At 44.9% G+C, this 14,241-nt stretch overlaps 5 protein-coding genes across 5 annotated transcripts; 4 read left to right on the top strand and 1 right to left on the bottom strand.

The window, feature by feature from the left end:
- Positions 1–208: 208 nt before the first annotated feature.
- Positions 209–1,083, top strand: C8R40DRAFT_989823 (uncharacterized protein; the record flags this gene model as incomplete). The annotated part of the gene is made up of 3 exons (XM_046236714.1): positions 209–664; positions 724–912; positions 970–1,083. Coding segments are annotated over 3 exons (759 nt in total), but the record flags the coding sequence as incomplete, so codon positions are not given.
- Positions 1,084–1,515: 432 nt separating this feature from the next.
- C8R40DRAFT_1176952 (uncharacterized protein) lies at positions 1,516–3,348 on the top strand (the record flags this gene model as incomplete). Its single annotated transcript, XM_046232607.1, has 8 exons — positions 1,516–1,546; positions 1,606–1,652; positions 1,708–1,758; positions 1,817–1,851; positions 1,911–2,247; positions 2,299–2,745; positions 2,806–2,997; positions 3,058–3,348. The coding sequence occupies 8 exons, from the start codon at positions 1,516–1,518 to the stop codon at positions 3,346–3,348; spliced, it is 1,431 nt and encodes a 476-aa protein (XP_046080373.1).
- Positions 3,349–4,566: 1,218 nt separating this feature from the next.
- Positions 4,567–9,091, top strand: C8R40DRAFT_749924 (uncharacterized protein). Its single transcript, XM_046236102.1, has 21 exons — positions 4,567–4,673; positions 4,739–4,874; positions 4,925–4,966; positions 5,022–5,079; positions 5,136–5,160; positions 5,221–5,674; positions 5,728–6,064; positions 6,130–6,259; positions 6,309–7,117; positions 7,174–7,207; positions 7,260–7,324; positions 7,392–7,452; positions 7,508–7,580; positions 7,637–7,674; positions 7,735–7,749; positions 7,801–7,948; positions 8,000–8,030; positions 8,089–8,179; positions 8,231–8,289; positions 8,347–8,438; positions 8,491–9,091. Exons 2-21 carry the CDS (start codon positions 4,754–4,756, stop codon positions 8,904–8,906), a joined length of 3,099 nt encoding a protein of 1,032 aa, XP_046080372.1. The 5' UTR covers positions 4,567–4,673; positions 4,739–4,753; the 3' UTR covers positions 8,907–9,091.
- Positions 9,092–9,322: 231 nt separating this feature from the next.
- Positions 9,323–10,248, bottom strand: C8R40DRAFT_1074223 (synaptobrevin-domain-containing protein; the record flags this gene model as incomplete). The annotated part of the gene is made up of 7 exons (XM_046226682.1): positions 9,323–9,403; positions 9,458–9,473; positions 9,545–9,552; positions 9,611–9,666; positions 9,780–9,970; positions 10,110–10,159; positions 10,219–10,248. 7 exons carry the CDS (start codon positions 10,246–10,248, stop codon positions 9,323–9,325), a joined length of 432 nt encoding a protein of 143 aa, XP_046080371.1.
- A 1,121-nt stretch (positions 10,249–11,369) lies between these two features.
- Positions 11,370–13,458, top strand: C8R40DRAFT_1176949 (cytochrome P450; the record flags this gene model as incomplete). Its single annotated transcript, XM_046232606.1, has 11 exons — positions 11,370–11,534; positions 11,587–11,941; positions 12,005–12,082; positions 12,143–12,368; positions 12,422–12,445; positions 12,502–12,576; positions 12,639–12,789; positions 12,850–12,968; positions 13,024–13,149; positions 13,209–13,298; positions 13,353–13,458. The coding sequence occupies 11 exons, from the start codon at positions 11,370–11,372 to the stop codon at positions 13,456–13,458; spliced, it is 1,515 nt and encodes a 504-aa protein (XP_046080370.1).
- Between the last annotated feature and the right edge of the window lie 783 nt (positions 13,459–14,241).

The raw sequence follows: 14,241 nt of genomic DNA, 5'->3' as shown, positions 1-14,241 counted from the left end.
TGTGCACTGCAAACTTTACCCGCTAGATTTATAAGTAGTGTTTAGATCTCTATGCGTTGTCCCCTCCCAGATTCGGAATCATGCAACATCCAACTTAGGGCCTGGAGATACCGACTCAGAAACTGATGAAAAGCCTGATTTGACTAGTTTACGCGCTGAGGTATGTTCTGGCTTTCTTGAGGGCTCTCTATCTAAAGTCACCTCAATACAGGAGTATGAAATCAAGCCAAAAATCAAAGCCGAAATGAACATTGATTCCAACACCTTCCGAGAGCGTATTGCCAGAGTCAGTGCTCCTCGATATCCCGTAACCCTCGAACCGGAGAGTGCTCGATGGCAAATCATGTCTCGAAAATTCATCAGCAGAACTTACGGAGGCTCCGAGGTCTCAACATTTCCAATGATTGACCCCAAGAAGGTTTCGAAACACGGAAGAGAGTTTTGGATGTTTTGGAGTTTGGAGAAGCATCCAGATGCTCCGAAACGTCCAGGGAAGCCTGGAATCTGGTACGGCTCCAGTCCTATGGAATATACGGAAGATTTTGAAATTGTTCAACACGGATTCGCGAGAATGAACTCGGACAAGTGGTTGTATTTAGGTGATTATAAACAATGTGCCACAGAAGCATTGACTCAATGTGAATGGTTGCTTCAATCAGACAAAGTTTGTTCTCCCCGTGTTTTCGAACAAAACATGCAAGTTGAATTTCGAATTTTTTCCAGTTCCATCGTATCTGGACTTCCCTTGTTCAGAAAAAACCTTGGGCACGGCATGCTCGTGCAGGCATTCACCTCAGAAAAAAGTGGAGTCGTGAGCCTACAATGGAGGAGATTGCGGACGCTGCAATGACGGAGGACTTCAAGAATGTGACAATTGAGGAGATAAAAGATGCATTTGACCAAGGGCAGCAGGTATGTTGTTGCTTCACATATCATGAAACTCTATCACTCAGATATGTCTTGAATAAGCGACTAGGGATGCTCGTTCTCAAATGTGTTGGCTACGATAATGATTTTCAGAAGGAACTGATTGACAAATTTTCATCTTGGATTCCTCCAGCCAAGAAAACGGACTCAAAAGGTTCAAAAGCTACAAGCAATACGCACACAAAACAACAAGCGCCGAAAAGAAAACAGAGAGCAAAACGCGGCAAGAAGAAACAGATCGAGTCGGAGGATGATTCTGAAGGAAGTGGTAGTTTCAAGCAGGAGGAATTGACGGATGCCGATGGAGAGTGAAGCGATGATCATGATTACTGTGAATACATTGATATCTCATGCGAGTATGTGGAATTACAACAAGACAAATACTATATATGTAAATATTGCCCTTTCTAAGAATGTTTTACACTGTACACTGGCGTAGCGAAGTCGTGACCGTGTCAATCAATCATGTAACTTCAATTCAAAATATTGACAACTTCAACTTGAAGCATTCTGCACCCTTGGATCCTTCTCAGTCGAATCTGCACATTTCAGAACAGTACATATGCAAATTCACCAGTAAAAATTGCAATGTTGGAAGCTAAAAATGAGGGATTGGAAGGTGAGCGGGTGTTCCAAGTACAGGTGTTCAAACCCACGGAAACGCACCTCTTTGGTCAGAGCTCAGTACAAGTCAAACGATAGGCGAACGTATATCTTCCATTAAGGTTTGTCTTCCACGCAATTTCGAAATCTTCTTGTAATGATGTTCATTCAATGTAGAACGAATTGGACGAAGATACTACGGCACTTGACATTGACTTCGAAGTTAAGGTGCCCACAATTTATCCCTCATATTCTTGATTATGATATTGAGAGGTCATGCTTGTAGCCTACATCGTTGATACGGAAAAAATCCAAGAAACGGTAAAGCCTGTTCGAATTCCATAGTATCCGAAACTTCTGCCTAAAAGTCTGCCACTCAGCATGGTTGAGTTCGAAACTGACAATGGAATAGCTAATAACAAAGTGAAGATGGAATTTGATGGAGTTCTCCTTCCTCTCCCTTACCGAAAGCGAGTCAAATTGGAGTCTGAGAGTGCGCTGTATGTCCTTCGAGTTAATGACTCCTGCATGAAAGAAGTCCTAACTGCATACAGTCTTCATGCCTCCAACGCTCCCAAGATATTGCAGTCAAATTCTTCGGATCCTGGGGATACTGAGTCCGAGTCTGAAGAGAGCAAAGAGATGGTTGTGATAAAGGCTGAACAAAATGATGACGACGTGACTTTCGTCAGTAAAGCTACTGACTTGGAATACTTGGTGGGTGAATTTTCCATTTTCTCTGTTTATTTTCCTCATATTGTCCACTAGGATATTAAACCAAAGATCAAGGTCGAGCTGGAACTAAGTCGAACCCTTGTCCAGATCCGACTTGATCAATTCTCTTGTGCTCCATATCCCGTCAACCTGGATCGCAGAATTTCGGAGAGAAGATTTTCTCGTGAATTCATCCATAGTGTCTTTGGTGGCTCCCCTTATGCTGCAAATCCTCCAATTGGTAAAGAATTCCTTGCGCGTCACGGACGAGCGCATTTCATGTTCTGGAACAACTGCAAATACCAACCTAATGCTCCTGGGAATGTCGGTGAATCAGGTTTATTCTATGAATCACGGCCGTTCTCACCCAAGGACGACAATGAATTCATTCATCATGGCTTCTCATGCTTTGCGCCAAACGAGTGGTGGTATGTTGGAGATTTTCAGTGCTTTGCGGCTGGTTCATTGACGAAAGATGAATGGAACAAAGAGGTCCCTAAAGTTTGCAGCTTCCTTCTTTGAAAAACTGGAAAACTTATTCCTGACCCAATATATATACAGTTTCATAAATCGTGGTCCGATGTGTTACATAACGATAAATGGGGAAGGACAGTTCGTGTAATGATTCACCTTCGAACACAACTGGGCAGAGAACCTACGGAAGATGAGATCGAGGAAGCTCAAGGTCTTTCGGATGAATACAAACATATATCAGCTGAAGAAATCAAAAATGCTTTTGATCAAGGGGAACAGGTATGTGGTGGTTGCTCTATGTATGAGCAAAGCCTTTCCACTCAAGCTCATTAAATCTAGTGCCTTGGTATCCTAGTTTTGAAATGTGTCGGATACGATGAAGATCTTCAGCGAGAACTCGTGCAGAAATTTCCGTCTTGGGTGCCTAAAATAAAATCTGGTGGAAAGAAGGCCAAAGCTGAAAAGAGTTCAAAGCGGAAGAAAAATAAAACTCGAAAGGTCAAGGCGGTCAGAGAACACGATGCTATAGAAGAAGCCGAGCATGTTACTGGATCTGATGAAGCTTTCGATGGGACGAAGGCGCAATACAAACACACTGGGACCAGAAGTCGACCCGTCCGTACCGCATAGATCAGAAAACTGTTGTGGCTCTCGTTTTATCCTTATGCTTCAAGCTTGCTACTTTGAGCGTGTTGCTTGTTTGGTATTCCTTCTTGCCCATACTTTATAATGACTACCACAAATGACTCGATCAACTACACTACCACTCATTTTATACTAGGTAATCATCATGGAAGTATATACGAAGATTGCTTGCACCCCAGGTGCACGGTGCTATGTGCATGTAGTGGATAACTCTTTGCAATACTAGAGCAACTGAAAGACAACATCATAGCACATACAGACAACTTAAATGGCTTTCATGTCCTCCCAATGCCCCCACCATGATACCGACCTACTTGGTGAATCCTAGTAAAGATCACCTGTGTTGGCAATACTCACTACTTCTTAATTATCTCCCTGGCGAAAGGGTAAAGGAATACTTAGTACAAATGAAGATATCATAATAAGTGGCTCTCATTGTAACATTCCCGCCGAACAGCCTAAAGCCAGTGTCACATTTAACGAACAACGTACAAGCCCAGGACAGGGTCATAGACTATGGTCCCAACAGGGGAGCTGCGGCTGTAAGCTTATTGAAGCTTGATGGGCTGCTCATCCGCTTGAGACAGATGTATATAACTGTTCGAATTGGGGATTCAATTTCATTCCTGGCACCCAGCAATTTTGATCTTTGGCGACATGATTTTGCATCATTCCAGCAGTACAATCAGTTATCGTTTTCGTTCTTCATTCACACTTGCTCATCTTTACAGACCAGAAGCTGTAAGGGATCTTGAGCCGGCATAGAGCGCCAATCCTATAGTGGGCGTCACAGATACCGTGAGCGATGTAAATCAGCCACGCAGTTTGCGAAGGGAAGAAATTCGTAAGCTTGCAAAGGGAGAAATAATAGGGAGCCCCGAGTTCTGTGGAGTCCGGAAAACAAAAAAAAATATGGTATCTGAAGGGATGGCGCCGGGGGGTGGGGATAGAAACAGACGTCAGAAGTGGCCACGAGAGAGAGCTCAAGCCGATTAGACATGTACAGAGGCGTTGGTTTTCCTGAGATGAAGATATATGATATGTAGAACAAGACAAAAACTTCCTAACACATGAATTCATTTACGAAATCACCTTCGGTCCAATCCTCGGGGCGTAAATGTATACCTATATCGGCCTTGCGGTTGTACACCACTGCGTTGAACAACTATTTGTAACTCACCTTTAACGACCCACCCACGCCGCAATATAATCCTTTGTCCAAACTGGCTGGAATTCACCTATCAAAACAGTCTTTCGATCACATACTTCAAGTTTAGCCTACCGGTTGCTCCGAGGACATCCTTCATTTGGTGAGTTTTCGAATTAGAGCATTATACTGGCCATGGAGAAACTCTGACTCAAAAATTTCTTCTAGTTACGACGTTTTATCATGCCTAAATTTGAAGAAGAGCCTGAAGCAAATTCTGGACGTCCGTCGACATCCAGTCGGAGAGAAACTATTCTAAGTCTGGTGGAAATGCTACTTAGGCAGGGCGATGATCATGACTCAGGTGAGTCTACTTCTCCATATTCGCTTCTAATTTACTGATCAGTGCCACAGGCCTTAATCAGCAGCCAACGTTCGAGGATGACAAAGACGTTCGTGAGTGTTATGGTCTTTGTCACTTGAACTCCTTCTCAAAGACATTTCAATGCAGCCACTGTCGACGAACATCTCCAAACCGCCGGCGCGGAAGCTTTCAAGAGGTTCCAAAAGTACGTTTAATCAATTCTCATGCATGGATCGCTCATAACAGTTGTGTAAATGGAAGGAGGATTAACAACCTTGACAAAGAGGTAGCACCCAACCTCACTCACTACTTCGGTCAAGGATCTAATTTGCAGTGCCTCCAATAGTTACGAAATTTCTCGAATGCTGCCCGACAATTGGGAAGTTCCGCGGCCATCCTCTCTTCTGCTTTTCACCTCAGAACCCGGATCGCTCACATACTGTACTTGTACCGCTTGAATGCCGCGGATCTGTACCCTCGAAAAATCAAACCCCCGGTTTCTACCTCCTCTGGCGTAGATAATGATGACAAAGTTCAAGGAAATCTTCAAAAATCCAAACGAAGTTATCGCCTTTCCGGAAAACATCGAGCTCTTCCTCATGTAGCGCGGCCTACAGTTGACGCCAATATAGACTTAGAAGAATTCCCTAATCAGTTCGAAGCTCTGGCTATTGAGGTCACGACTTTTGTAAACTGTTTGAATGAGTTTCCCGAGTTCACAGACGAAGCTGTGAACGCCTCGATTTCAAGTTTTGAAGGTGATCTCAAGTACTGGGCAAATTGTTTGCATAATTATCGGGGTACGTGGTCCTTTACAGTAGCATTACAAAAGGGTATCTTATGTATGATTTAGGTCAATTCCGATATCCCGCTGTCCAACGGTACATTCAAGATCTCGCTCTTGAGATGGGAGAACACATTGATAGCATTACCTCTACACTTTCCATGTTCATCGAAGTTGGTGTACCCACCATCCGCTTCGCACAGAAACACGGTGCCACGAATTTGCTCAATCTTTCCACTGTAGCGACATTCTTCTCAGCTGTCACGGCTACAACTCTTCAATTTTCGTTTGCGCTCGATAATAGGACCAGTGACGCAGTTAACTCTTTCTGGTTCCTTAGTTTGGTCTTCAGTATCGCAGCGGCTGTTAACAGTTTGCTGGGATTGACTTGGAAACAGGCTATGTAGTAAGTTGTCTCTCTTTGCTTTAGCCATTTGTGCAAGCATTGAATCTTTGCCTGTGGGGATACAGTCGTTCTCCTGGGCACCGAGTTCCTTGGTGGGTTCTCATTTGGATCAAACGGTCTCCTTTAATATTCCTGGTGTTATCCGTTGCCTGTTTCTCAATCGGTCTTTGTCTTTTCACTTACGCATCTGGTCAAGTAGGTCTTTTTTTCCCGCTGATTGTGCAGTTCCTTATCGTTTCTTCAGAGTAGAGTGACATCAACCATTACGACTGTATTCACTGTCTTCACATCCTTCGGTCTAGCAGCCGTCTCGGCTTGGTTTGCTTCCGAAAGGTGGGCGTTTACTCAACATCGGGGAAAGAAATGGCTTGGAGATGTCCTAGTCGAAGTAAACGAAAAATTCTTACAACTTCCTGGAATCTCAGTCGTTACCCGGGGGCTACATTGGGCTTCCGAATGGGCTTCCATGCGCGCCGCAAGTGTAGGCACAAAATTACGTCGGGTTAAATCTATCACGAAAAGTATGATGTCCAGTGATGGGGAGAAGGCCAGTGATGTTGAGAATGGAATTCCTATGACTCTGTCGCCGGGAGAAGTAACGTTTTCCTCGGCGTTGAGTCGTCGTCGCCCTTCTGAGACAGGCCCCGCATCTCCTCCTGTGGATTCACCAACTGTGGCATCATCTTTTGGATCTTTTCCTTCACCAACGAGCCCAAATGGACCCCCCAATTCACCTGCCAGCCCGACCCCACTATCCACCGGAAGACAATTATGGAAAAATGCATTTCGTACGGTCAAGATGACCACCGCTCTATCTAATCCTATTTCGGCCCGTTCACCTCAACGTCAAAGGACCACTTCTTCAAGCCTACTTCCTTCGGATCGTAACCGTTTGATGACTGACCCACCAGTAAAAGCAATCGTCCGATCCCGGGTAGCTGCATTGGTTCCCAAACTCAAATGTTTGGAGCCGACACAGGATATGGCAGCTCATCAGGCGCTGGTGAGACATCTTCAATTCTCGCCAGATGGAAAGTTTCTAGCCACTTCGAGGTATATTTCCGTGATTTTTTCACAATCAACCTCTCACAGCGGAGTTGCCTACATAGCTGGGACCGGACGTCGGTCATTTTCCGTGTTCAAGTAAGCATTCTTTCCTAATCACTGCCGTATTTATCTGGCATCCGCTATGTAGAATTCCGTGGTTACACATCACCGCACACTAGCTCACGCAAAAGGCTTTGTTTCACAAGTTGCTTGGTGAATCAATTTGAAATCAGACTCACTACTTGTGAGTTTCCAGGCTGACTTAAACCTATGCGCTCAGGTCGCCCACTGGTCATCTTCTACTGACTAAACTCAATCGTGCCGTCAAGGTCTGGACACAAGTAAGTCACTGACATCGTTTTGCCGTATTGAAACTACTCATGTCCCACCGTTTAGGACGGTGTTTGCATGAGGACCATTGACCGACCAGCATATGTAGAGTCAATTACATGGTTTCCGGGTGGTGAAGGTGCCGTTTCGTTCACTTCCTACTTCTATGCGTCACCGAGATTGAAATTTCCGCAGCATTCTTGTCGGTTGAAGGAAGTAATGTTACAAAATTGGTACGCCCTGATGAGGACTTCACTAGTCTAGTTATGTATCTGATATGTGGACTATTCAAGGATTTGAAAGGCAAGGTATGTATTCTCTCGGATCTTGATGAAAATCCTCCGACTCACGCCATCCAGGTCCTAGGGACGTACGATTTCGGAAGTATGAAGTTGCAAGATGTTGCTGTTACACCTGATTGTACCCGCCTTCTCGGTGTTGGACCTCTGCTTGAATCCCCTAATGGTCTCCGTCCAAGTAAATCTCGAGCGGAAAAACGATTGACCGGTCAGTGATTCGCCATAGTGATCTTCCTTTTCTCATTATCCCCGCTGGCAGTGTACAATCTAGAAAGGAACGAAGTTGAACAGTACATAAGCTTCAAACATTCCGATACTTTTGGATCATGTCACTGAAACCTCCATTAGTGCGACGCCTGTACTCAACGATGTCAAGGATATCACTTTGGCAAGGAATACTCGTGCGGGCCTTGTGGCACTGGTAAGCTATGAGAACAAGGTATTTGCTTCATCCATGGTTCTTCAAGTTATATTCTGATCCTGCGCAAAGGCCCCTCCACAGCTATGGAAACTAGAAATGGTCAAAGACATTGCTAGGTTAACTCTTCGGCGAGTTAAAAATTAGGCCCCTAAGCCGAGCTATGACTGACTCAATGCCTCTATCAGGCATACGTACATGCCTAAATCCCAGGTAGATTTTGCAGGCCCTAGTTACTTTGGAGGCAAAAGTGACGAATTAGTCCTCTGCGCTGGGAAAGGCAAGCCTAGAAATATTCACATACCTATAGCAGCTGACTTGATTTTCTTTAGCCGGGGACATACACATATGGGATCAGGAATCCGGGGCACTGCTTCACCATGTTCGAGCCCAAGATCTCGGTGGGGACCTGACTTGCATAGCCTGGAACCATGCCGAAGACAATCCTTTCATGTTCGCCACAGGAAGTCATGATGGCGCTCTACGAATATGGACAAAAATTGAGCGACAATTGCAAGCTCATTCTTCCCCGGCTGGGCCGGATGATCAGCTTCCTTTCTTCACTCGCAGCTCCTCGCCATCTGAGATGGAGGGCATGCAGCGCACAGAAAGCCCATTAACACAACAGGAGTTCGAGTCGTCTTTTGCGAACAGTATGGAGAGCTTGACATCGTCCTCTGGTAACAGGGAGAGGGTTGTGGCATTTGCTACAACACATGCAGCCTCAAACTCTGGAATGTTATCGTAACAAAGGGAAGGAAGGATATATTTCAGAATTATCACGATATTATGGTTTTAAAGATACGAACACGTAGGCGTCAATGACCAGAGAATGGAGAGAAATTATATGCCATCGTAAACGGATTCGTCAGTAGACTTCCATTTTGAACGACGGCCATTACCAGTTGTACCAAGCCAATACAAAGGTTACTTCGTCATAACGATACTCAAAAATCATTATAAGATCGTTTGGAATTTTTGTAATGCTACAAGAACTCAATACGATGCAAGGTCCACGAACAGATTACAGATAAGCGAACAAAGAAGGGGTAATAACATATGTGCAGTCCGGATAATAAAACATGGTCGGCGAAGGGTTGTCGCAGAGGGCAGAACATCAAAATTTCGAAAGGCGGCAATCCAATCGAACGGGATGAACTGTGATTATTTTCCTGTTGCCTTCACGATGGAAACCACGATGATAACAATGATCACAGCAATTGCAAGACCGATGATAATGCGCATCTACGACGTCAAGGTTCGTAAAAATTATACGGGAAGAGACCGATATAGACGCACCTTCATATCCTTCCACCTAGCGACATGAGAGAATGGATCATGAGTAAACCCGGGTGATTCTCAGCTGACACATAACAATTTACATACCACATATTCTAACAGGATGGTCAGTTCCGTAGAATGTGATAAGAAAGTGAAGAAAAGGCGGCATACCTTTCTGACTCTGTTTGCTCCACGACGGAATCCTTGTGCAGATACTGCAAGGTTGTCTAAAAATCATATCGTCAGTACGCCGACAATTCCTGAGAGCTGCGCGACCCGTTCTGGCCGTGAACGAAATGAATGTACACTACAGCGCAGTGGAGTAGGGGAACCAGCGCACCTGTCTTATCCTGTAGCGAGTCCAACCTTTCACCTCTCTCTGCCACCTTCGAGATATTGTCTCTCATAATTTCAACGGTATCGTCAATTTGAGCCTGAATAGCAGCTGTCTTCGCATTTCCGCCCTGACTAGGACCCGAGGGATTTGAGGAAGAGCCATTCCTAGGAAGATAAGGGTCGTAAGGTTCGGACCTAGAGGATTTTGAGATACAGGTCAATGCCAAAAAAAATGTTGTTATGCTGTTGACTGACATTATGAATGCGTTGAGGTCTGAGCTTCACAGACTTGAATAAGAAAGTGCCACAGGAGAACCGGAAGTAATGAACTCACCGTGTCAAACGAAGCAGGAGTTGTACAAAGGGTTGAACAAGGCGTGCTGTCTGTCTGCTGGTGGTTGTTGACGAAAGTTGACGTAGAGCCCCCAGGTTTTCCCACGTACAGGATCTACTTCGCAACAGCTCATTGTCATCATTGTCAGTAAGCTGCAGTGCGCATATCTTTCAATCTTTTCTTTTATTCTTCTCATTTCTCAAACAAAAAAAAATATCACGAATAGATGGAAAAGTAACCAAGAGAAAGCGGCATTCACGGAATAGGTTATATGTGCTTTACACAGCCAGTGTGAGTGAGTCCATTCCCGCAGGAACTGAAATCCACCTAGAGTCATGTTCTCATGTTAGAGATCCCGGAAGTTTCTAGCTGTGATCTGACGCAGATACCGTACATCACACTCCACTTACTGTAATGAAGGAACATATCGATTATCAATAGTGGTGAGACGCATACAAGATGTTAAGACTTCGAATTACCTGACCTCACTTCCTCCTTATCAGGATAAGAATATTAAGCAAGAATGGTCCATGCGGCTCTTGCAAGGCTTTGAATCCCGAGACGCTCATACAATCTGTGTATTTCCTTTCAAAAAAACTGTTAGGTCTTGTGCTTCCTTTACTGATATATACCCGTTCTACTGTGGTCATTCGCCTGCTTACTGGATGTGAATCTACATTCCGACTGATCTGCTCTTGATTATTCTTTTATATGGTCGACGAATGTTCCATCCGGGTATTACAACGCAGTTATAACTATCCGGAGTCTGATCTATTGAGGACATCGATGAACCAAAGGCCAAAGGCGGAGTCTGAAGTTACAACCTACAGGGCATATGGTGATAATAACGCCTTTTGACATTGTAGTGCCCGCGCTCATGCGTCAAGGTAAATTGTCTTTTCAAACACGAGCATCCCGGAAAGTCGTCAAATATTCGTTCCAATTCTGATGCGTTCTTTCCGATAGTGGCCACTGACTCCCGCTGTCCCTATCGTAGTGCATCGTAGTGCGTTTTACTCTATCTCACCGCCGCCGCGTTAACCGGTCAACGCGCCTATTCCAACCATTCTATTGACGCTCGTAAATATTTGCTGCCCTATTCCCGTAGGCGCGCTCTCTGAATCTCAAAACATTGAGATGACAGGATACAGATCAACAGAAACAACTCTGATATGATCTGCGAGGTGTCGAGATATAATCTCGCGTTTTGTACCGTTAGTCCAGCGTATATGGTAATTTCAGGTCTGAGGACCGACAAGTATGGATTTCTTCAGATTTCTTTTCATCTTACAAGTCGTCCCTGTTCGGGAATTTTCTCCCGAGGATCAAGGCGGTGACGACTCATATAAGAAGCCTGTTAATTATCGTGGACTTTATCCGAGCTTTCCCATAATGATTCACTTGCAAGCTGGACTATTAGGACTCGTGAGCACCACTCTCTGACCCATTGGAATTATATCCTCATATCTGCTCACAGGCCAATCATTTGCTATTCCACAAGTATGAACCCACGGATGCAATATTCGGACAAGCTATTCTGTTGTTGCTTTTGGAGCCTCTGGTTCTCAGCTTCATGTCATGGACGTACTCTACTGGCTTCGTGAGATTGCCTCCACATCATCTGGTGTTCAGCGCGTACACCACCTTTTACGCTGTATTGATAACCTCTATCGTCCTTTACCGAGTTTCGCCCTTCCATCCTTTGGCCAAAATTCCAGGTCCTATATTGTTCAAAATCACCAAATTCGCACCTCTCTGGTATCATTGGCAAGGACAGCAGAGCTCACTTTTCATGTCGCTCCACGCTCAATACGGGCCTGTCGTCCGAGTTGGTACGCCACAAGCTCCTATGACATTCATGATTCAGACCTAAGATATTTTGTATATGTACATAGCACCAAATGAAATATCTGTGGCAGATGTTGATGCAGTAGGTGCAGTTCTCGGCAGTGGGGGCTTACCGAAAGGGGCAGGTTTGTGATATTACTTTGAATCTCCGTTTCTGTCTTACGATCAAATACTTGCTTTCATAGCTTATATCAGATTCCGTGTAGTGAGTGGACCAGAGAACTTAGTCACGATGAACGGCGATCCGCATGCAGCCCGCCGCCGATTATGGAATCGAGCTATGAGCACCGAGGCTCTACAGGAGTACGAATCTATCGTTGCAAGCCGGGCGCACGAACTGGTTGACGCACTGGATGCCCAGATTTCGACGAAAGGTGCAGTCGATATGACCCAGTGGCTTAACTTCTTCTCGTGAGTTGCGTTGCTCTTTCATAAATCGGCAGCTACATAATCGTCGAACCTAGATTCGATTTCATGAGTGACCTAGGGTAAATGAATATCACCGTACTTGCGAGATCTGGCTTTGATGAACTCCCGCTTTCAGATTTGCTGCGGGATTTAACATGATGAAGGAGGGTGACGTGCACAAACTTTGGCCTGGTCTTCATCTTCACATGAGGTATGATATCCAAAAGATGAGAGTTGGACTGGCATTGATTGTTCGTTGCTCACTGTTATCAGAGGTGTCTGCATATTGTCACATCTACCATGGATCCCAGACATTAGAAACCGTTTACCTTGGTTCACTATGCCTCTATGGCCCATTGCAAGAAAATGGTCTGCCAATCGTTTGCGTAATCCTTCTCAAAAAAAAGATATCTGGTACCATCTTGTAAGGACTTCACGAATTTGCATAGTGATGAGCACACGCTGATTAACTCTTGCCATTCAGATGGATGAAGCCGGATTAGAAAAAGTCAAACCGAGCCTGGCTGAAGTAGGCGCCGATGCGGTCCTCACTGTAATTGCGGGGGCTGACACTACTTCTTGTGCGCTCGCTGCGCTGTTTTGGTACGTTTGAAAAAAAGCACACGGATTCAGACACGGAACCAACTTCCAAAAATAGGCTTCTTCTGTCCCATCCGGAATGTTATAAACGCCTACAGCAAGAAATCGATGTAGTTTATCCTTCTGGTTCCGACCCTCTCGATGTATCAAAACATTCGCAACTCCGATACTTAGCTGCTTGCATGTTTGTGACAGCGCTATCTTCCGGTTTGAATGCTGAGCTAACATTACCTCGTTTTACAGCCAAGAAGCTTTGCGTCTTCTACCGCCTGCGCCCGTTAGTGGTGCAAGAGAAGTCCCGCACGGCAGCGGCGGCACAGAGATTGCTGGACAGTTCGTAAATTCTACGTCAACTTTTGTTTACCTACAGCTCACAAATTCCTCCAGCTTTCTCCCTGAAGGCACGCAAGTCTGGGCTCCACCAAAAGTCTTCCACCTCAATCCATCGTATTTCTCTCCTAGAACGGATGAATTTGTCCAGAGCGTTGGTTAAATTCAAAGAAAGACGACGACGAGGAGAATGTGTTTAAAAACGACACGAACGCCTTTCTCGCATTCTCTTATGGACCCGCAAATTGTGCAGGCAGAAACCTAGCAAGGCAAGAAATGATGATGGTTATGTCTATTTTATTGCAGACTTTTGATTTCCGATTTGCGGACGGTTTTGATTGGGAAAAGTGGCCAGAACGACTGACAACGTTCTTTGTGACCATAAGACCTCCGATAGAAGTTTCGATAACTCGTCGTGGGTTATAGTATTATTACATCGATAGCCCTGGCTGAGCCTGTGGACTGCAGCAGTCATTCTGATATGTCGAATACCCACATACTTAGAAGAACTCTGTGTAAATATACCTTGTTGTATAACTACTAGCTGTATCAACGCATGTCAAATATGGTTCCTATTTCTGCTCGAATTGAACTTTAAAGTCAATTCGCCAATGGCCACATCCATTGCCAACAACTTCAATGTCACTGTCAGTAGTCACACGCCTCCGGGCCTGCCAGATCTCCAAAGAACCATTTAACACCTATGAAAAAAGTACTTAATGTCAGCGCGGGTAAGGTGAACATCGACTCTGAATCAAATTCTACACTGACCGATCGAGTACGATCTACAACTACCCACTTCTCCCGCTTTCTGTGTGAAGCATGACATCGACAGTTTCCTGCATGGCTTCCACATTCCGATGAATCTCCCTCAATTGCTCCTGCCTCACCAACCTTGCTCTTTCCATATCGACTAAAATCTGGGAAGCTGTCTGCTTTATCTCTC

This window comes from Lentinula edodes (genome assembly GCF_021015755.1).
Source record: "Lentinula edodes strain Le(Bin) 0899 ss11 chromosome Unknown C8R40scaffold_57, whole genome shotgun sequence".
Classification (NCBI taxonomy): Eukaryota; Fungi; Basidiomycota; class Agaricomycetes; order Agaricales; family Omphalotaceae; genus Lentinula; species Lentinula edodes.
The sequence above is the reverse complement of the archived record's forward strand: the minus strand, read 5'-3'. Positions and strand labels throughout refer to the sequence as shown.

Bases quoted from the DNA above. Each gene is read 5' to 3' on its own strand.
- C8R40DRAFT_749924 (XM_046236102.1), top strand. From the start codon at position 4,754: ATGCCTAAATTTGAAGAAGAGCCTGAAGCAAATTCTGGACGTCCGTCG. The intron at 7,453-7,507 runs GTAAGTCACTGA...CCCACCGTTTAG, and splicing joins CCGTCAAGGTCTGGACACAA to GACGGTGTTTGCATGAGGAC. The intron at 8,031-8,088 runs GTACATAAGCTT...AACCTCCATTAG, and splicing joins GAAAGGAACGAAGTTGAACA to TGCGACGCCTGTACTCAACG.